Source organism: Crocodylus siamensis, chromosome 3 (genome assembly GCF_052110815.1).
Source record: "Crocodylus siamensis isolate JL-2025a chromosome 3, ASM5211081v1, whole genome shotgun sequence".
NCBI classification, from domain to species: Eukaryota; Metazoa; Chordata; order Crocodylia; family Crocodylidae; genus Crocodylus; species Crocodylus siamensis.
This window is the reverse complement of record NC_143397.1, coordinates 232,359,469-232,377,859: the sequence shown is the minus strand read 5'-3', so window position 1 is coordinate 232,377,859 and position 18,391 is coordinate 232,359,469. Positions and strand designations below refer to the sequence as shown.

Below are 18,391 nucleotides of genomic sequence, written 5' to 3'. Positions count from 1 at the left end.
TATAATGCTCAGTGTGCATTTAAGTTATGAAAAATATCAGGAGACAATGAAACAAAACTCTTCATTGCACACACACATTTTTTTTTCCCCTGGGAAGAGGAGGAGAAAAAAAGAACAAGCCACACGTGGCAAATGTTAATCTGTTGCTTAATGGTTTACTGAAAGGTGTTCAGGTATGATGATGACAATAGAATGCAATTATTTGAAAACCATATGTGGCTGATGAAGATGTTAGTAAAATGATTCCTTTCTTATTGCTTATAACATTAATTATTAAAATAATTTATATTTGAATGGCATTGGCTCAGGTGATTTGGCATAAAAGCAGGCAGTCATTCATATACGTCTTTACATTTGTCCCAGGTACACCATTTTCTGTCTTCAAACTGATTCTTGTGTGACTCAATTACTGCAAGATTAGTTCTTGACAATGTTACAGTATCCAAAGTCCTCTCCTTGGACCATCTGGAAATCTTTATTAGCTGCCACAAAAGGGAGGATACTTGTAGAACAAATACATGATCTTTTCTGTATAACTGTACACTCAGTAATGGTTGCTGCAATCCTTCTTCTCTGGTGGGCATTTGTATTCAGAAATATTCAACTCTTACAATAAGGATACTGCCTCAGCTTCTCCCACCAGAGGAAGGAGAAATCAAAGCTTCCTTAATATAATATAGGAATCTCATTTTAACACAAGTAAAAAAATGTCTAAGGAATAGGTGTTTAATGCTATAAAAATGCACTACATTTTCAGCAAGCAAAAAGCAGTATGTCAGAAGAAGAGTTAAGCATATACTGTCATTAGACTTGGTGAAATATGTATGGTTTCTAGAGAGGTAAGCTGCACAGAATATATTAGGTGAGATACTACTCCAAACAAATAAGCACGATAAAATAAGTTATTGTGAAATAAGGAGCAGACGTGCCAAAGTGGATCTTAAATGGCGATACATTGGCATATTGGGAAGTTACTCAGACACTCCTGCAACACCATTCAACATCCTGCTGACAAACAGTACTGCTCCCTGTATGCTACCTCCCTTTCAAAGGGTAGTAAAGCTGTTGTAGTGTGCCCAGCAATGTTATTTAGCAAGCCCACAACACCACACTATAGGAACTTTACTACTCTTCGAAAGGGAGGTAGCTATAGGGAGCAGCATTATACTTACAGGACTGGAAATGAAAACAACTATAATGCTGGTCCTCTGCCTGCACCTTTCCTTTGGTAATTATCCTCCTGCTCTGGCATGGGTTCACCACTACTCTAGAATGAGGCATGACACATTCTTGCTCCTGTCCAAGCCCAGCCTAGTACCAGTTATTGTGCGCCCAGCCTAGTACCAGTTATTGTGCTGGTGGCAGCTGTGGCAAGGCCCTAGAGCTTGCTCCTGAGACCGCTGTTGCTACTAGGCCAGGTTGGGGCCAGAGCAACTGGGCTGAAATAGCACCAGAGCACTGCCAGAGCTGGTGGGTAAGCAATGGGGGGCACAGGCAGTTGGGGACGGGTGCAGAAGGGGTAGGAGGAGGGAGATGCAGGCACCAATGGAGCAGGTGCCAGGGGGTTAGCCAGTAGGAAGGGCAAGTGATGAGAGGGACATGGGGCAAGGAAGAGGGATCAGGCTGCTTGACCTCCTCACCACCTGCCCCCCTTACTACCTGCCCACCCACCACCTTCCCCGCTGCCGCTGCTTTCCATGCTGCAGCAGTGGAAAGATGAATTTAAGACAACCCTCCAATAATTAGATTCTATACATGGAAAACGTATAGATTTGCTATAATTTTCCATGGATAGAATCTAATTATTACAGGGCTGTCTTAGTTTAGAGTTGTCTTAGAGTCAGATAAATATAGTATATAACCTGTATCCACCCTTTCCACTGTTGGTCTTTACATATTATGGATTACATATCCTGTGTTATGGATACTAGGATTGCATCCTATGTTTTTTAAGTTTATTGTCACTTTTCATATACATGGCATACACAGAATGTATGTCATCTGCAGAGAACAGCGGAGAATACTAAAAGATGTACTATGTATAGTAGAAGATGGTAGGAAAAAAAGTTTGATCTCATTTTGTAACATTTGAGAAAGATAGCAGGCTGCATGTTTTTTCTGATTTTTTAAAGTTTCATCAAGCCTATTTAGCATAGTTTTAAATATAGTGTCCTCTATCAAATTTTATATACACTTGTGTAGTATATAAGATAAATGCTATGAGGTTGTCAAGAGACCTTTCCCATCATGTGTGAAAGTATAGTACCTTAAAAGAAAGATCTAGTATATAAGGAAAAAAGAATATCAATGAATCAGTCTGAGGCATGTGATGTCTAAGTCACTTAAGGTATGAACAGAATGGAACAAAGAATTATTTTTAGCTGAAAGAAATTCCCCATTCTCTCTTGAAGCTGTTTGACTTTTTGTTGCTTTGGAGTGACTGATATGACTCCATATGACTGACATGTTTTGAAGGACTTGAACAAATATTGTTAAAGTGGTGTTGCTGGTGTGATGGTCCAGAAAAAAACCCAGGCAAAGTAGCAGTGATCAGTTTTCAGATGCACAGATTCAAAGGATGCAGTGCCAATATGTCAAGGAAATGCCACAATATTCTTCCCTTAGTCTTTGTATGTATGCATAGAGACAATAATCCAGTGACTCACTCACTGATACATTTCTTTAAACATGCTAGTAGTTCCATTGACTTCAAATGAGCTACTTATGCTTAAGGTTAAGCATGTGCTTAGCTACCTCTTTGATGGATTGATGATTTATAACTATGTAAAGATAAAGCTGTTTTTGCCAAATAAACTTCTGTTATGAGCTGAAAATAACTAAAGATTGAGGTGAATTGTAACATACTTTAAATGGTGTTATGTTGTTGCTTATAATTTATAATTATGTAGGCAAAATGTGTAAGTGCTTGTAGTTATTTAAAAGGTATTTACACAAGCTGAACAAAACTCATATAATATTCTGGTATTCATACCAAGCAAAATTTTAGGCTTGCTTGAGATGGCAGTTGCTTTTTTGAGGCCCCTTTACATTTAACAGATGATGTGCCTGTTCTGTAAAACAAAGATAAGGAGGAAAACATTACTCAAGCTGTATAGAAATTAAGAGATCTTGGCATAAGAACCAAATTATTTCTAGAAATTGTTTTAAAAAATAGACATAATCAGAAAATGAGTGGCTAATTTGTATAACACAAAAATGTCCTCATTGTATCAAAAGAGACATTTATGTAAAATATAGTGTGTGTGTGTGTGTGTGTGTGTATGTGTGTGTGTGTAAAAATATATATAAAGTCTAGAATGGAATAATTGGAACAATGCAGAATACTCTAAGAAGAAACCAATCATGATGGTGAATAAAATAGACTACTTGCACACTACAGTTGGTAACTTATCATAACGTCTCCTTTCTCAGCTAATTATGAGAACTGTAGTATAAATGACAATTCATTGTCTCCAAAATTTTGCTAACTATAGATACTTTAATGTACCAAAGTCCTCACCCTTCATGTCCTTCACTTAAGAAAAGTATAGTAATTATGTTCATTTTTTGCAATTTAAAATAGAGGTGAAGAATGTGTATAGAAAGGTCCTCTTTCCCTGGGATTTTTTTAACCCTTCATTATTTGTGACATTGTCCATTCAAAAAGCAAGACATTTTACATACAGAAATATAGTTTACAAAACATAAAAATATGTCTTCATTATAGCTGCGTCCAAACTTCTTGGCAGAATTTTAACAGTCCCAGAAAAACCTGAGATGCATCTGCAGCATATTGCAGTGACCTGGAAGATGGGATGGAGTGCACCCTCAGCAAGTTGGGAGATGACACCAAACTAGGGGGAGTAGTAGATAAAGTAGAGGGTAGAGTTAGGATTCAGAACGGGTGTCTACATGATACGCTACTTCAGCACAGCATTGTGCTTGTCATTACAGTGATATAGCATCAGCGGGCATGAACCATGACACCAACACTCATTGCTTCCTGCACAGTGGGATCAGAAACAAGCCGTGTGCTACCAGGATTGTGCAACACCAGTGGTTACTGTGTAGTTATTTAGTACCTGTGGAGTTGGGGGCACGTATAGACATGTCCACGGAGACCTAGACAAATTGGAGAATTGGACCAAAAGAAATTTCATAAGGTTCAATAAGACAAGTGCAGAGTCCTGTACTTTGAGCAGAACAATCCCATATACTGGTACAGGCTGGGAACTGACTGGCTAGGCAACAGCTGTGGAGGTTACAATGAACAATAAGCCAATCAGCCAACAGTGTGCCCTTGTTGCCAAGAAGGCTGATAGCACACTGGGCTGCATTGGTAGGGGTCTTGCCAGTAGATCAAGGGAAGTAATTATTCCCCTCTATTCAGCACTGGTCAGGCCATATCTGGAGTACTGTGTCCAGTTTTGGGCCCACCCATTACAGAAAGGATGTGGACAAATTGGAGAGAGTCCAGTGAAAGACAATGAAATGGTTGGGGGCTAGGACCCATAACTTATGAGGAGAGGGTGAGGGAACTGGGCTTATTTAGTCTAGAGAGAGAAGACTGAGAACAGTTTTAATAGTGGCCTTCAACTATCTGAAGCGGAGTTCAAAAGAGGATGGAGCTAGACTGTTCTCAGTGGTGGCAGATGACAGAACAAGGAGCAATAGTCTCAAGTTGCAGCAAGGGAAGTTTAGGATACATATTAGGAAAATCATTCTCACTAGGAGGGTAGTAAAGCCTTGGAACATGTTATCCAGAGAGGTTGTGGAATCTCCATCTTTGGAGGTTTTTAACAGCTGGCTAGACAAAGCCCTGGCTAGGATGATTTAGTTGGGGCTGGTCCTGCTTTGACTAGGTGATTCGACTAGATGACCTCCTGATGTCCCCTCCAACCCTAAGTTTCTATCATTCTATATTATTATTCGAAATCAACATGCTCCATAAGCCCAAACAGCATAAAAGTAGAAATTGTCTATATTTGCTTTCTCATTTCTAAACATCTCAATTTTTCACAGCTATAGGTTTAGACTCTTGTCCTGAACCACAGACCCCTAGCAGTGGAATTAAAATTGGAGACAGATACATGGTTGGAGATGTGGTATCTTTCCAGTGTGATCAAGGTTATTCCCTTCAGGTATGTCGGGTATTTTTCAGTTTCAAGTTCTCTCTTTTAGTTCTTTAATGTCTTTATATCTAAATAAATCTATATTGTACCCACACTAAAAATGCCAACATACTGGAATAAATTACAGTTATGAAGTTTTTAAGTTTGTCTCCATCAGAGAGAACATCTATGAAACTGTCTTTCAAAGATCATGGTTCTACATTTCTGCTGCATGATGATTGTAGGTTATTGTTCAGTATTGTTTACGCATTCTTAGTTTAGTGACGGGTCATGATCTGAGGTCAGAGAGCTAATAATTTTCAGTTTAAATAAATCATTTCATGAATAATATCACTAAACCATGATGGGTAAGAGGTAAAGGAAAGGTACCAGACAAAGGAAAAAACAGTAAAGAGTGGGAAAGGAATATTGACTGACGTTCTTGGGAAATATTTGTTTTTCTGGGAAAGCCATTAGTTTTCTTTCATATATTCCTTTTTTTGTTGTTTCTTTGTGTGTTTGTTTGTTTTAACCTGAAGGCCGATTTCAGAAATGAGTGTGTTCCCCCACTCCCAACACCTCCCCCCTCCCCAAATAAGTAAGCTATTCTCCTGCACTGAAAACAGATCTGGAGATCATTCAATAAGAATGAATTACAATTAGTTTTGTCAAAAAGAGCTTACTTATTTCAATTTTTTGATATGTGCAGCCAATAAGAACTTGTCTACCTATGAGAGGCTTGGGTTTTCTTTTGCTGCTTCTTATAGCTAAACTAGAGTACCAAATGCAAAACCTAGCACTGTATGGTTGAGCTAAGGCTCCAAATAGTATATAAGTGTGTGTGTGTGTGCGCGCGCGCGTGCGCATGCGTGCACGTGCGTGCACATATATTCCTCACCTGTTACACTAAAATTAATAGTCTTCATTTCACTCAGGTTTTTCAGAGCATTAAAAAGGAGAGAACACAATACTACCTCTGTTACCTGGGCAAACTATGTTGCAGGACTTGTTACACAATGAAATGCATCCTGAAGTGAAGAGAATGTTATACATGAGCTTTCTGCTGTCATGTAGCAATGCTTTATAACCCATTATCAGAATTCTTGACACCTTTTAAAAGAAAGCAGAGCCTATACCTTTGCTTTGCAGTTCTTCAATAATGCCACTCGTGCTCACTGACTGTGCATTGGAGGGATGAGGATTGGAGGACCAAGGTCGATCCTCTAGCTGCTCTGTGAAACGAAATTAGTACCTCAATACCGGGGGATAAGCAAAAAACAGATGGTCTACATTATATAGACCTTAGTAAAATACATTCTGCAAAACAGTAGGTGTGTCTTGTGGTCATTCAAATGACAATAAAACCCTTGTAACCCTGTCATTTCAGCTAGACATGTCATTTATTCTTCACATTGGGCCAAGCCCAGCCTCCAGCAGCAGTGTTGCTTTTCATCATAATACTGAGGATTAAGAACTGTCCTTCACAAAGCTGTTGAACTTCAGAAACACAGTTGTAATCTCTCAGAAAAAGTAATTTCCCTGGTTGCTGACCAGGGAGGATAGATACAAACTTACATTTTTCCCTCAAATCTTATTTTTTTTGCACAAGAATGGTGCTGTTCCTGTAGCAAAGAATGAGGTTCCCCACGCTTTTGACAGTAGCAGTCATTTAAAAGGAATTACAGGCCTGAAATCCTGTTCTGGACTGTATAGCCAGAATAAGTTATAAAGGATGAGCTATACATGAACAGAAACATGCTTTCATGGAGTTCATAAAGTCAAACTTTGTCTAGGTTTTTTGAACTGAGCAGAGTTAAGACATGCCATGGGCAAATCTTTAAACATACCTGTAAGTTTGAAAGAGCAGAATGAGGTTTGTTCCACTTTTGGTTAAGCAAGTGGCTGTTGTGGTATTTAGTGCTCCCTATGATAAGCACAACAGGAAGCAGTATGGTCAGCAAATAAATGTTTGAGCTAGGGATAAGAAGGCAAAGCTTTGGCAGCAGCTATTTGTTTTCCTTCCTGGCTGTAATGGCCTTTTCTTCTCCTCTCCCAGATCCTTAAGATGACATTTGAATTTTGGACCTGTATTGTTTCCCTCTAGATCCTTACATTGTCATTTGGATTGGGGACCAGTGTCCTTATCCCTCCTTTTATTTCCCTTAAACTGAGGTCTTCTTCCTCCCAAGAACAGTTGATGGGTCTCTCTCAGCTCTAGTGCTGATTGTAGCTTTGACTGTGACCTTTCTCCTCCTACTGAAGACCTGTAGCAGGGCACTAAGGTGCCTGCTACTCTTGGGAGCAATGAGGAAGAAGCTCAGGTGCTAGTTGCTAGGACAACTGGAGGGAGCCAGTGACTCATACCTGTTAGTGGTCAGCTGACCAGAAGGAGCAAGGCCTGGCTCCCATTTAAACCCCAAGTCTGAGGCCAAGCAGGAAGTTCCCTGCTGGCAGCTGCAGGGGAAGGAACTCTGCCAGATCCTAAATGAATGAGCAGTTTGGTATGGGTGAGGGATGGAGCACCCTTAGGGGTGGCTCGAGTGATGTTTTAGCCATGAGGCAGAAGTTTATTATAGCCTAGGGGCTTGAGTTTTTGTGTTTGTTGTTTACGACTGGAGGTTTGTGTGAGGCTATTAGGGGATGGAGGAGGCCTCATTTTTGAGGACCCACTCCAGAGTGGGAACCTCAGTGCCAGCAAGGGCACAGCTTTTGTGGGGGGCACAGACCCTGGTGCCAGCAAGGGACTGGAGGGTTGCCCCTTGTTTTGAACCTGTGGCCCTTTTGCTGTGGGACCTGCACCCGTACCCCTGGGCCAGGGAGGGCCATGTTCCAGAAGGGAGGAGAAAAGGGGGCCCTGAGCCTCCAGGCACTTGAAGGAAAAGCTAGAGCTTAGGAATCAAAGCCTGTGTGGTGGGTTTGAATGGGGAGGCCTAGCTAGAATAAAAAGGGGTCAGGCCGTTCTAGAAGAGACCCCAACATACCCAATAGAATAGGCAGTCTCCAGCTCACATAGTAAGTTCCATCAGGACGTGGCAGGCGAGATTAGAGTGGGACAGAATGATTCCAAGAGGGCTCCAAGGGCACCCTACATAAGGTGTGGGTGACCAGGAAGATGGCGCCGGAGAGGGAGACCCATTATAAGACCTCAGATTACTAACTGTGTTGTGCAGCAAAGGAAGACCATGTAAGGACGATTTTACTGCATCTCTGAGGGGAGCAACAAGGCATTTTCTGGTTTACTTTTACCTTTGTTTTATTTCGTATAAGAATACTGAAGTGTGAACATATGTCATACTGAACACATGAAATAAATTGAATGAGATTTAAAAAGCAAGAATGGACTACAGACTGTACAAACGTAAAAAATAAAAGTGCTGTTCCTGCATTTTGCTATTGCATAAGCATAACATTATCACTTTGGCTTTGTGTCAGTGGTGAATAAATAACATATGTTTGGACCAATGACAGAAGGGTATTTGTTTTTTTTTGTTTGTTTGTTTGTTTTTTAAAGGAAAATATGAGAAGTCATCAAACTAATTAATAAAGTATTTTACATAATGGTGTGTTTTTCACAAATATCCAGTACCTGCAGCTATAAAGGTTTTGAAGTGAAATATAACGTAAACATTAGAAGTAACTATGCAGTTCAACTCAAGGTTGTAAAACAGGCTAACAGCCAGAGGTACTGTCTTTTTTTCCTGCCAAGGTCATATTGAAATAGACACTGTTTGGTTTTCAGCGGAGCCCAGATGCATTTCTCTCTTTAGATATTTTTTTCCCACTCTGTTTACCAAATAGTCATGATTGCATGAGCTGCTGAACCAGGTAGTGGCTGCCCCCTGGTGGTATGGGAACCTGTTTAATATGGATTGCTCAAAATATCAAAAGGCAAGTTTAGAGCTTGTGTGTGTGTGTTTTAGGGTGTGTTTGGGGTTTTTTTGTTTGCTTTTTTTGTTTTGTTTTTTTTTTGCTTTTTGTTCTTGTCTTAGCTTTTTTTTTTTTCTCAGAGAACTATTTCTAAAATAGAACTATCCTGTACTTCTAATATCTTAATTTCTGGTACCTTAAATTATTTTTTTTTCTTTTTAATTTTCTTCTTATGACCTATTTAACCCCCTGAGAGAGAGCGAGAGAGAGATAAGTGATGTATTTTTATCTATCTATCTATCCCTACAGACCATGAGTACAATTCTCTAAACTGGCTCATAGTCACATAAGTAAGGGTTACATTATCCACCCAATCCTACTGAAGGGGAAGGTACAAATTAAATTTACAATACAATTAAATTTTCATATAGAAGATGTCAGAGATTATATCTTGTTTTTTGTTACAGCAGTAAAATGGAGGTGATTATGTGTATTTGTTACATGTATTAATAAATGTTTATAATCATAGGGACATTCACATATCACCTGTATGCCTGGACCAGTGAGAAGATGGAATTACCCCATTCCCATATGTTTGGGTATGTCTATTGGATGTTATAATTATTTTTCATGTTGCTAGAATGAAAGCTGTGCAAGAGGTTAGAGATGAAGTGTTCTCATCCTGAATCAAAGGGTTTGTTTGTGGAAAAAAATGTCCCAAAGAATTCAGACTAGCCTCGAGTCTATAAGACTACCTAGCAAACAGGCCCTATTTTGTGAAGGTTTCCCAGAATAATCAAACTGGTAGAGGAAAGGCAGAAATATGTGCCAAGCAGAATCCCCTATATCATGGAAGAGAGATGAGAAGAAGAATCAAGTCTTCTAGAAACGGAACTTCTTCAGATGGACTAAGCATATATTATTTGTTTAGGTAATATGTCCTACAGAACCAAATTAAATAAAAAATAATTGCAGTTCTCAGTTTTTCTGATTCTAACATCAAATCTTCTTTGCTTAAGAAGCGCCTGGGACAAGCCTAACCTCAGCATCAGTAACAGTGCTCCTAAGGGCCTGTCTGACCCCAGCTGCTCTGTACCACTGCCCACTGTCTCACCTGCCACATCTGGATAAAATAAATTGTCCTGAGAGAAGTGCTTAGAGCTCTGGAGTGGTGTTTTTTCCTTGGGCTGTCTTGATCTGGGCTTACTTGACTGGAATGGAAGAATTTCAGCCATCTCAGTCAGCCCAGCTACAGCCTAGCTGGTGCTAATTCACCTCAGGGCTATATCTGTGGCCTCCAGGCTCCCCACATAGCTGCATCCAGACTTCATGGGTGTCAATCAGTCATAACCCCTTCTTAGAGCCACCAGGTTCAATAGGTCACACCTATCTAGGCATTAACCCTGTGGATTTTGGCGTCTTTGCTATTTCTGCTGCCTTTATCTTGGGTCCCTTATTCTGGCCTTGGCTGGGGTGCTAAGCCCCCACTTTGGTCCATATTGCTCTCACTGGACTAAACTTCTCACATTCTGGACTTCGGGCTATGGAGGGGCTATACACATTCCTCCTGGGTTCTCCTAAACCTGCAGAAATGCTTTCCCCCCACTAGGTTTCCACTGTTGCTGGGGGTTAAAGCCTCACAGGGTACGTTAAGGCACCAGTGATGCAACCTCCTAGCCTCCCCTCACAGCCACTTTCAGTCTTCTTGATGGTTGATATCCCCATCACAACAAAAATGTACAGCCTCTCCAGGTACTCAGTGTAACTTGAGCTGAAATCATTCCCACTCTGGGCAAATGGAGAGCACAAAAAAGAGGTTTCTTTCCCTTTGCATGCCTGGGCTCCCCTTACCGTGACTCCCATCTTACAGCATTCTGCCTGGGAGCTTGCTATCCTTCCCCAGCCAGGGCTAAAGTGAGCTTGCTGGTTTATGGATGAGTTTCTTATACCTGTAAGTCTCTCTCTTTCTAGCCAGCTGGTCCAATCACTTGGTGTGAGCACAGTGGTCCCTCATTAGTCCTTTTAGCTCTGCTTGTTTTCACTACATGTGTGACAGGGCTGTTGGTCATTGCCGATAGTTTGTCTCCTTTTTCCCTATGGCTGCTTGCCTCCAGGGGCTTTTCCCTGGTGGCATTACTATCTACAGGTCTATCTCTTGGGACTTAAAAGAACCTCCTAAGTTTTGCTTATTTGTCTGAGTAACAGGGCAAGGCTTCCCTGTTACATTATTTCAAAGGTTGAGGTGCAGAGATGGCCAGTTATGTAGTGCTGACAGCTGCATTAGCAGCTTGCCAAAATACCAAAGGAAGCATTTTATCTGCATTAAAATATATCAGTCAGTGTCCTTGTGAACCCAGATGACACCTTTAGCTAGCCCGATTAAGCCATACCAGCTTATGTGGCCAATACCACAGTAGTCAGCTATATGGTCAGTGTTTATTTCTAGCTGCCTCTGACTGCCAGTGCAAAAGACCAGTCATTTACATCTGAGTTGAGTGGAGAGCAGTCTTGAGAATGAATCTAGAGCAAAGCTTGAATACATGCTTCTGGAGCTATATCAAGACATCTTAACTGCTGTGCCAACACACTTCTATACAAAAATATGTATGAAAAACAATTCTTAGAACTACAGTACTCCATCCTGTTGTATCTGTTAAAAATAAAAATCCTTTAGGCTCCCTACCCACACATTTTTCTTGTCATCTTGCTATTGCACAAAGAAGATTGCTGCACATCACATTTTAAGTTTGCATGCAATATGTACTACTTGCACTGTTTTGAGCCAAAGAGACTCTTGACCTAAGTGATAGACAGCCTAATTCTGCCAGGTAGTAAGCACTTCCTTTCAGGTGCTAGGGTCCACCAATTATGGGTGCTTAATAACATTCAAAAATTGTTTAACATTTCTCAAGATCATGCCTCTAGTTTCCTCTATCTTCTTCAACATCAGTTCTCTTGATATGAATGAAAAGATAATACTCATAACTATGCATACAGTTGGAGATTCTGTTCATACTACTTTAGGGAGTAAATGCTGAAGAAAAACCCTTACTCTCAACCTAAAATTTTAATATTTTGCAGAGGTTTTTTTTAGCATGTAAACAGTGGTTTAAAAATACTTTAAAGGCATATAGCTAAGGCTAACAGGTAAAAATTGAAGCTGGCTTCAAGTTGTATTCAACCTATCTGTCATCTCAGTTTCTTAACATACATTTACTTTTTAAATCTAGCACTGCAAAGTAAATAAATATTAAAATCACTAAGTTACTCAGACATCAAGCCCTAAGGAATTGGTTTCTTTGAAGTTATGGACATGTGTGTGTGTGTGTGTGTGTGTGTGTGTGTGTGTGTGTGTGTGTGTGTGTGTGTGTGTGTGTGCATATTTTACCTTTTCTTCACTCTGTGTATTGTAGCTGCTTCATTTTTTATGAGACTGGGTACTGAAATACTGTATTTAAAAATGCTTTCTGAAGAGTTCAGAGAGTAAGATGCTTGTATTTTTCAATACATTCAGCTTCAGATACACTTGCACAAGTTCACTAGGAATTGTGCCAGTATGACTGAGTGTTGAATTGCAGCACTTGTCTGCTCAAAAAATGGGTCAGACACATGGAGTGAAGGCACATTTTGACCTGCACATCTACACATATCTCATATTCTCCTAACCTCAAACCTGGTTAATCAGTATCACTTTTACAATGCCTGTTTGTAGAAGATTGTTACACAAATGTAATGTTAAGATGAGATAATGAATTGTACATATGTTTCAAATATAAAATTAATCATTTTAAAATTAAGTACAGTTAAGTTTGAGATGTGAAGGCTTGAATTGATCAATTATCTAACTTTACTCAACAAGAATCTCTGTCGTTCTGCAGCACAATGTGGTGGTGGTATGTTAGACTTCAGTGGAGTGATCCTTAGCCCTGGGTTTCCTGGCAACTACCCCAGCAGTTTAGATTGTACATGGACAATCAAGCTGCCTATTGGCTTTGGTATGTATCCTTTCAAGGATTATCCTGTTGCTTGTTGTTATGCTTCTAGAATGGTGAAAAAAATCTTTATAATATTTTAAATATTTGTATTGGCCAATTGATTTAAAATGTTTTAGGGATAGTCCATGTCATAAAAGAGAGATTTTAATTTAGAGAAAAGCTATTGTTTTCATGTATGCATACAGAAAATAATAAAATCACTATAGCTCCAGCTACTCATTTGCTTGTACGTGTTTTTTTAACACAAAACTAAAATTGACTATTTTGAAAGCTTAGCCCATCATTATCAGCATTTTATTTTTAGAGCATGTATGTTGCCTTATTTCAGAGCATATCCCACAGAGAGAAATTATATTAGTATATGTAACCATAGAATGTAACAAGAAGAAACATAAGAAATAAAAACAAATGTCAAAAATGTTAAAACTACATTTTCCAGCACCTTTTCTGCATTTGTCTTAACTGCAAAGCCAACATATTTTGTGTTGTGTTTGTTTGGCTATGTGTATTCTTAAGGGTGAAAAAGCCTATGTAAAAGTGAGTTTAAAGTGATTATTTGCCCAGTAGGTAATTAATCAGAGCAGGGTGTTTCCTTCCCTCCTTTCCCTGGCCTTCTTTCTTCCCAAACACCTTGTAGTGTTTAAAACTAAGTAATTTGGGGGGTGGAGGGGACACCTCAATTTGGATTGTATTTAAAGAAATATTTCTGGGTAATGATCTCAGTGGTTTACCAGTTTTTATTGAAATATCCCATTCAATCTCATATGGATGAATTTATAAATAAATGTGGTAGTGTATGTGTGATTTTGTAGTCATGATGATCTAGAAACTTTGCAAGAGGCAAGGATTTCTTCAGGAGAGGTTTGATACCTGAGCAAGAATGTCTTGCATTCAAAAGCTTGTCTAATTCTGTCCCAACTACACTACTCGGTCCAATAGAAGATATCTTCCTAAGAAATCCATGCTTCTTGCATAAATAAATATGTCACTTTAGAAATTACTCTTAAACATAAAGGAAGGGTAGGAAATTTCCAAATGGAGCTTGTTGATCAGCTCAGATTAAAAAAACAAACAAACCAAAAAACTCACCATACATATATTTAGGCATCTTTAACCTGGTGGAATGTAATCTGAACAGGAGACATCAGTGGTCTACTGGCAAATGTAACCTTCTAATAGAAATACCAGAATAAAATATTTTAACTTGTAGACTTTTTTTTCTGTGAACCACATGACCCTCTCAGTCATTTGATTCACACCATTGATGCTTTACAGATGAGGAAATGTGGCACAAAAATTAAGGTTACTTTTGGGTGTCCTGATTTTTCAGAGTACTTTTCATTATATAGCACTTTAAGCATTCAAAACACAGTTCTCAGTGCAAAGTTCATTTGCAGCTGTGTGTGCTTAGAATCTGTACATCAAAGTTCCTCATCTCAGATCAGGCAGGCATTAAGAGAATAGGAACACACAGGGAATGAATGGTTACTGGTTAAGTAATTTGCCTATCACCATCTCACACAGATTTTCTGTGGCAGCATCATGGAAACAACCATATTCTTCAGGTCAGCATTTAGCTGCTTTAAACGTTCCTTTTCCCTTTTGTGATCACCTGCCTCATCCACAGTAAATGAATCTAAGGGTGCTGTAGAAATGACATAATCTTGATGTCAATTCCCTGATTCATCACCTTGTTTACTAAGTAAGTAAGAAGTCTATGAAGGGAAAACAATGTACATATGACACTCCCAGTCTCCTTGACCAAGCAGTCCAAGACCCTGGGTCCTCTCCCTAAGATTGCCCTCCAAGCAAACCTGCCTCCAGTGCTTGTGTCCCTGATACTCATTTCTAGCAGTCCTAGGCCATGTACAGATATTCAGTTTCCACTGGGACAGTAACTTTTCTCCCAGGAGAAACCAGGTGTATACTGGTCTTCAGGATTTTTCTCCCGCAGTGAAATAGCCTGGGGATAACCAGGGTTAAATCACTTTGAGGAGAGGCTCTCCTGGAAGATTCAATGTCTGTACATGTTCTCTTCTGAGCAAACCCATCGCCTAGTCCTCCATCATTCCAGGGTGCCTTGCTTCTCCCTTTTCTCCGCATGGAGACAGTGTGTTGCTCACTGGATTCTGCTGCTTCGGCAAAACAGAAAGCAGAACATGACTTCTTTGCAATCCCCACATTATGCTACAGGAAGACAAAACCTGTGAGACAATCTGGGTCAACCAGTCAGGACTACCCTGTATACTGCTTCTGTTTGTCACCAGGCTGACTGGGAGCCTGAAGAGCACACTAAAATGTGTTCACAGGGACCCCCTGATTGTGCACCATCAGCACATCAAGCTCTTTGCTCTTCAGGGACATAGTATTCAAATGTCTGTTCAGGCATCTCCAAGTAAGTTTTTTTTCTATCAAAAGAGCAAACCCAGAAGAATTCTCTCAGATCACTTGAGCACATGTACACAGCCCCGGGCCCCTCCAGTTCTGTGCCTAGCTTCTCCGTTCTTCTGCCTACATTCTTGTTCTGGTCTCTACCAGCTAGTCCCAGCTATCCTATACCCACCTTCTCAGAACCGTTTCCCTCCTTCCTCACCTGTTCCTAATTCAGTACAGGTTCTCAATCTTCAGTCTTCCTAACAACTCATCATGAGATCTTAGTTTCTTACTCATCTACTGACTCTTTTCTCCCCATTTTAGAGACCCCATCACTATGCCCAATTAGTCACAATCTCCATTTCTCCCCACTAGCCTTCACAGATCTGGTTCCTGTTCCTTTTTTTATCCAAATCAGTGATATTCTACCTCCTGCAGAGGTTGTGGTATCATTGAGAGTGCAGGAGAGAAATGTTTCCTGTTCTCAGTTTGCATACAGAGACTGATCCCAGAACTGCATGTCAGAGAAAATCCTTCTTGGCTGCTGTCTAGAGCATGCCTAGTGTGGACCTAATCCTCAGAAAATTTAGGACAAGATCCAAATCATTCTCAAACAACCTTTAGGCAGAATTTAGAAGCCCAAGTCAGAAAAAAATATTCAAATCAACTATACTCAGCAATTGCAAAACAATTATATACTTGTGATTAGCCTGCAAATGTATCTCGGTGCTTAGAAGCAATGCAGATCAAGCACTTCTATGCTAACTCCCATCTAAGCAATACTAAAGTTTTGATCAGAGCCAAGAGAGATCTAAATGCTACCTATATCCCCACCTGTTAGGTATTTGCAGAACACAACTAATTTGACACAGATAACCTCAAATTCAGCACAAAGTGCAGTTCTAATTGCTATTTCTGGACTTCTATATGCATTTTTACATTAGAGAGACAATGGTTAAAAATAAAAAATTAATCTAGCAGCAGGGACCAGAATCCATCTGCCCCTTCTTCCTTCCACTTTCTCATCACCTGAGAGGCTAAAGAGTTATTCTCCATTTGCTTACTTTCCCTCTGACCATGTAAAAGTTAAATTGGGAGACTGCAAAACCAAAGGAGGAAAGAACAGGCATATAATGGTGTTGTACTTTCTCTGTATAAAAGAGTAATTGTATCTGTAATTAAATAATATGCTAAAGTTTTTTTTTCAGTAGAAAATAAAATGTTATATGATTTAGCAAACCATTCACAAGGTGCTTATGTTATCCAACAACAAATCTCTGAGATGTAGTGACAAACTACCCTTTAGATATCAAGGTGTAGATAGTTATAAAAACATTTATGGCATTTGAATAATTACATTGGCATTACGTATTTTAAATCATAGTGATTGTCTTTGCCAGAACAACTGATGGGGTTCAATCATCTTTGTAACTGAAGCACTGCATTATCATTCTATACTTGTGCTAGATCACTTGAGACAGAAAAAAAAAACCTGTTTAATTTTACCTTATTGAGAACACTATAAAAAAAGAAAATGTTTAAAGAGCCCTCCTTCCACTAATTGGATGAGCAACTTCTCCCCCTACTATCCTCTAATAATTGTAACAAATCATCTGGATCAGATAGATTAGCTACCACTTATATAATAAGCTTCCTGTTGTTCATCCTTGAATCAGTCAAAAGTCTCTCTCTGTTTACAACAGCATCATATAGCACAGTTTGTGAGGAACTGCATATTTAATTATTAGGTTGAGACGCTGGTAAATGCATCCCATAATATTAGATTATTTTGTTTTCTTTTTGGTTTTTTTTAAGCCCAAGTAAGTTATGGATGCATTATTCATTCATTTCATTAAATTGATTTAATGCTCTCTAAGAAACAAAAATTCAAAACACTCTGCATTATATTATACTTAGATATAACTTCATCTACCACTGAAATGCACCTGTTTTTAGGTGCATTTGATTGCTGTCGACTTAATAATAGATAAATAATAATAATGTTTCCCATTGAAATTCCACTTCATCCAGTAACCTATGATTTCCTTGAAGAGCTTTCAGCCAAGTACTACGTTTATGGTTTCTTTTTCTTTTCAAAGGAATCAAAGTAAGCTCTATCTAACTGAATCTAAAAGGAGATTCTAAGTAGGCAAATGTAATTACCAATTGTAAAATTTGACTTTGGGGCTAAAAGTCCTTTTTTCTTTGTCAGAATATACCAAAAACAATCACAGATTCAGGGTTTTATTTCATCCCTTTGAATTGATAACACCTGCAATAGCAACAATCTTTATCTTTTCTTCATATTAGACAAAGGCAGTGGTGATCAACCCCCAGTTCATTGGCCAGATTTGGCTCACAGAGCTATATTATCTGGCCCATGGGGCTCCCTAAAGGTCTAGACATTTGACGGAATGGGATCTGTGGCAACTAATTGCTGCTTCCCTGGATCTGGAGTGCCAGCAGGGCACTGCAGGCTAGATTGAGAGCATGGGGCCAATTAGGGCAGCATAAAACCTAGTCAGGGAGCAGAGGACTGATTAGGCCTCCACACCAGCCTCCTGCCACTTATCTGTCCCACGGAGCCAAAAGATTGAGCACCACTAGAGAAAAGGAAAGAAGGTTTTATTCAGAGTAGCCAAGATTATATTCAGAATTGATGGTTTTAAGTTAAGAATCTCGTTCCACTATTACCATATGTCTGATATCGACATTCCAGATGACCATTACTTCTTGTTATCAGGATACAGTTTTCATAGTTGAATATATTCATCTTATTGATACTGCATGCTTTTGTTTACCAATATTATTTTCCAGGAGTTCATTTGCAGTTTGTAAATTTTTCCACTGAGACAATACACGATTACTTAGAAGTAAGAAGTGGATCTACTGAGACTAGTACTGTTATTGGGAGACTTAGTGGTCCTCAGCTACCATCTCCTCTGTTTAGTACAACCCATGAAACCAGCTTATATTTTCACAGTGACTATTCACAGAACAAACAAGGATTTCATATTATATATCAAGGTGAGTTATTTGATACAC

At 39.3% G+C, this 18,391-nt stretch overlaps 1 protein-coding gene across 4 annotated transcripts in view; it reads left to right on the top strand.

The window, feature by feature from the left end:
• CSMD3 (CUB and Sushi multiple domains 3) overlaps positions 1-18,391 on the top strand; it is a 1,311,906-nt gene that overhangs the window by 1,143,686 nt on the left and 149,829 nt on the right. For all 4 annotated transcript variants that reach the window (XM_090040525.1, XM_090040524.1, XM_090040523.1 and 1 more), the window contains 4 exons: positions 5,023-5,141; positions 9,508-9,577; positions 12,857-12,973; positions 18,164-18,373. In XM_090040525.1, the coding sequence (XP_089896651.1) occupies positions 5,023-5,141; positions 9,508-9,577; positions 12,857-12,973; positions 18,164-18,373 (516 nt within the window). The remainder of the gene's footprint in view (positions 1-5,022; positions 5,142-9,507; positions 9,578-12,856; positions 12,974-18,163; positions 18,374-18,391) is intronic.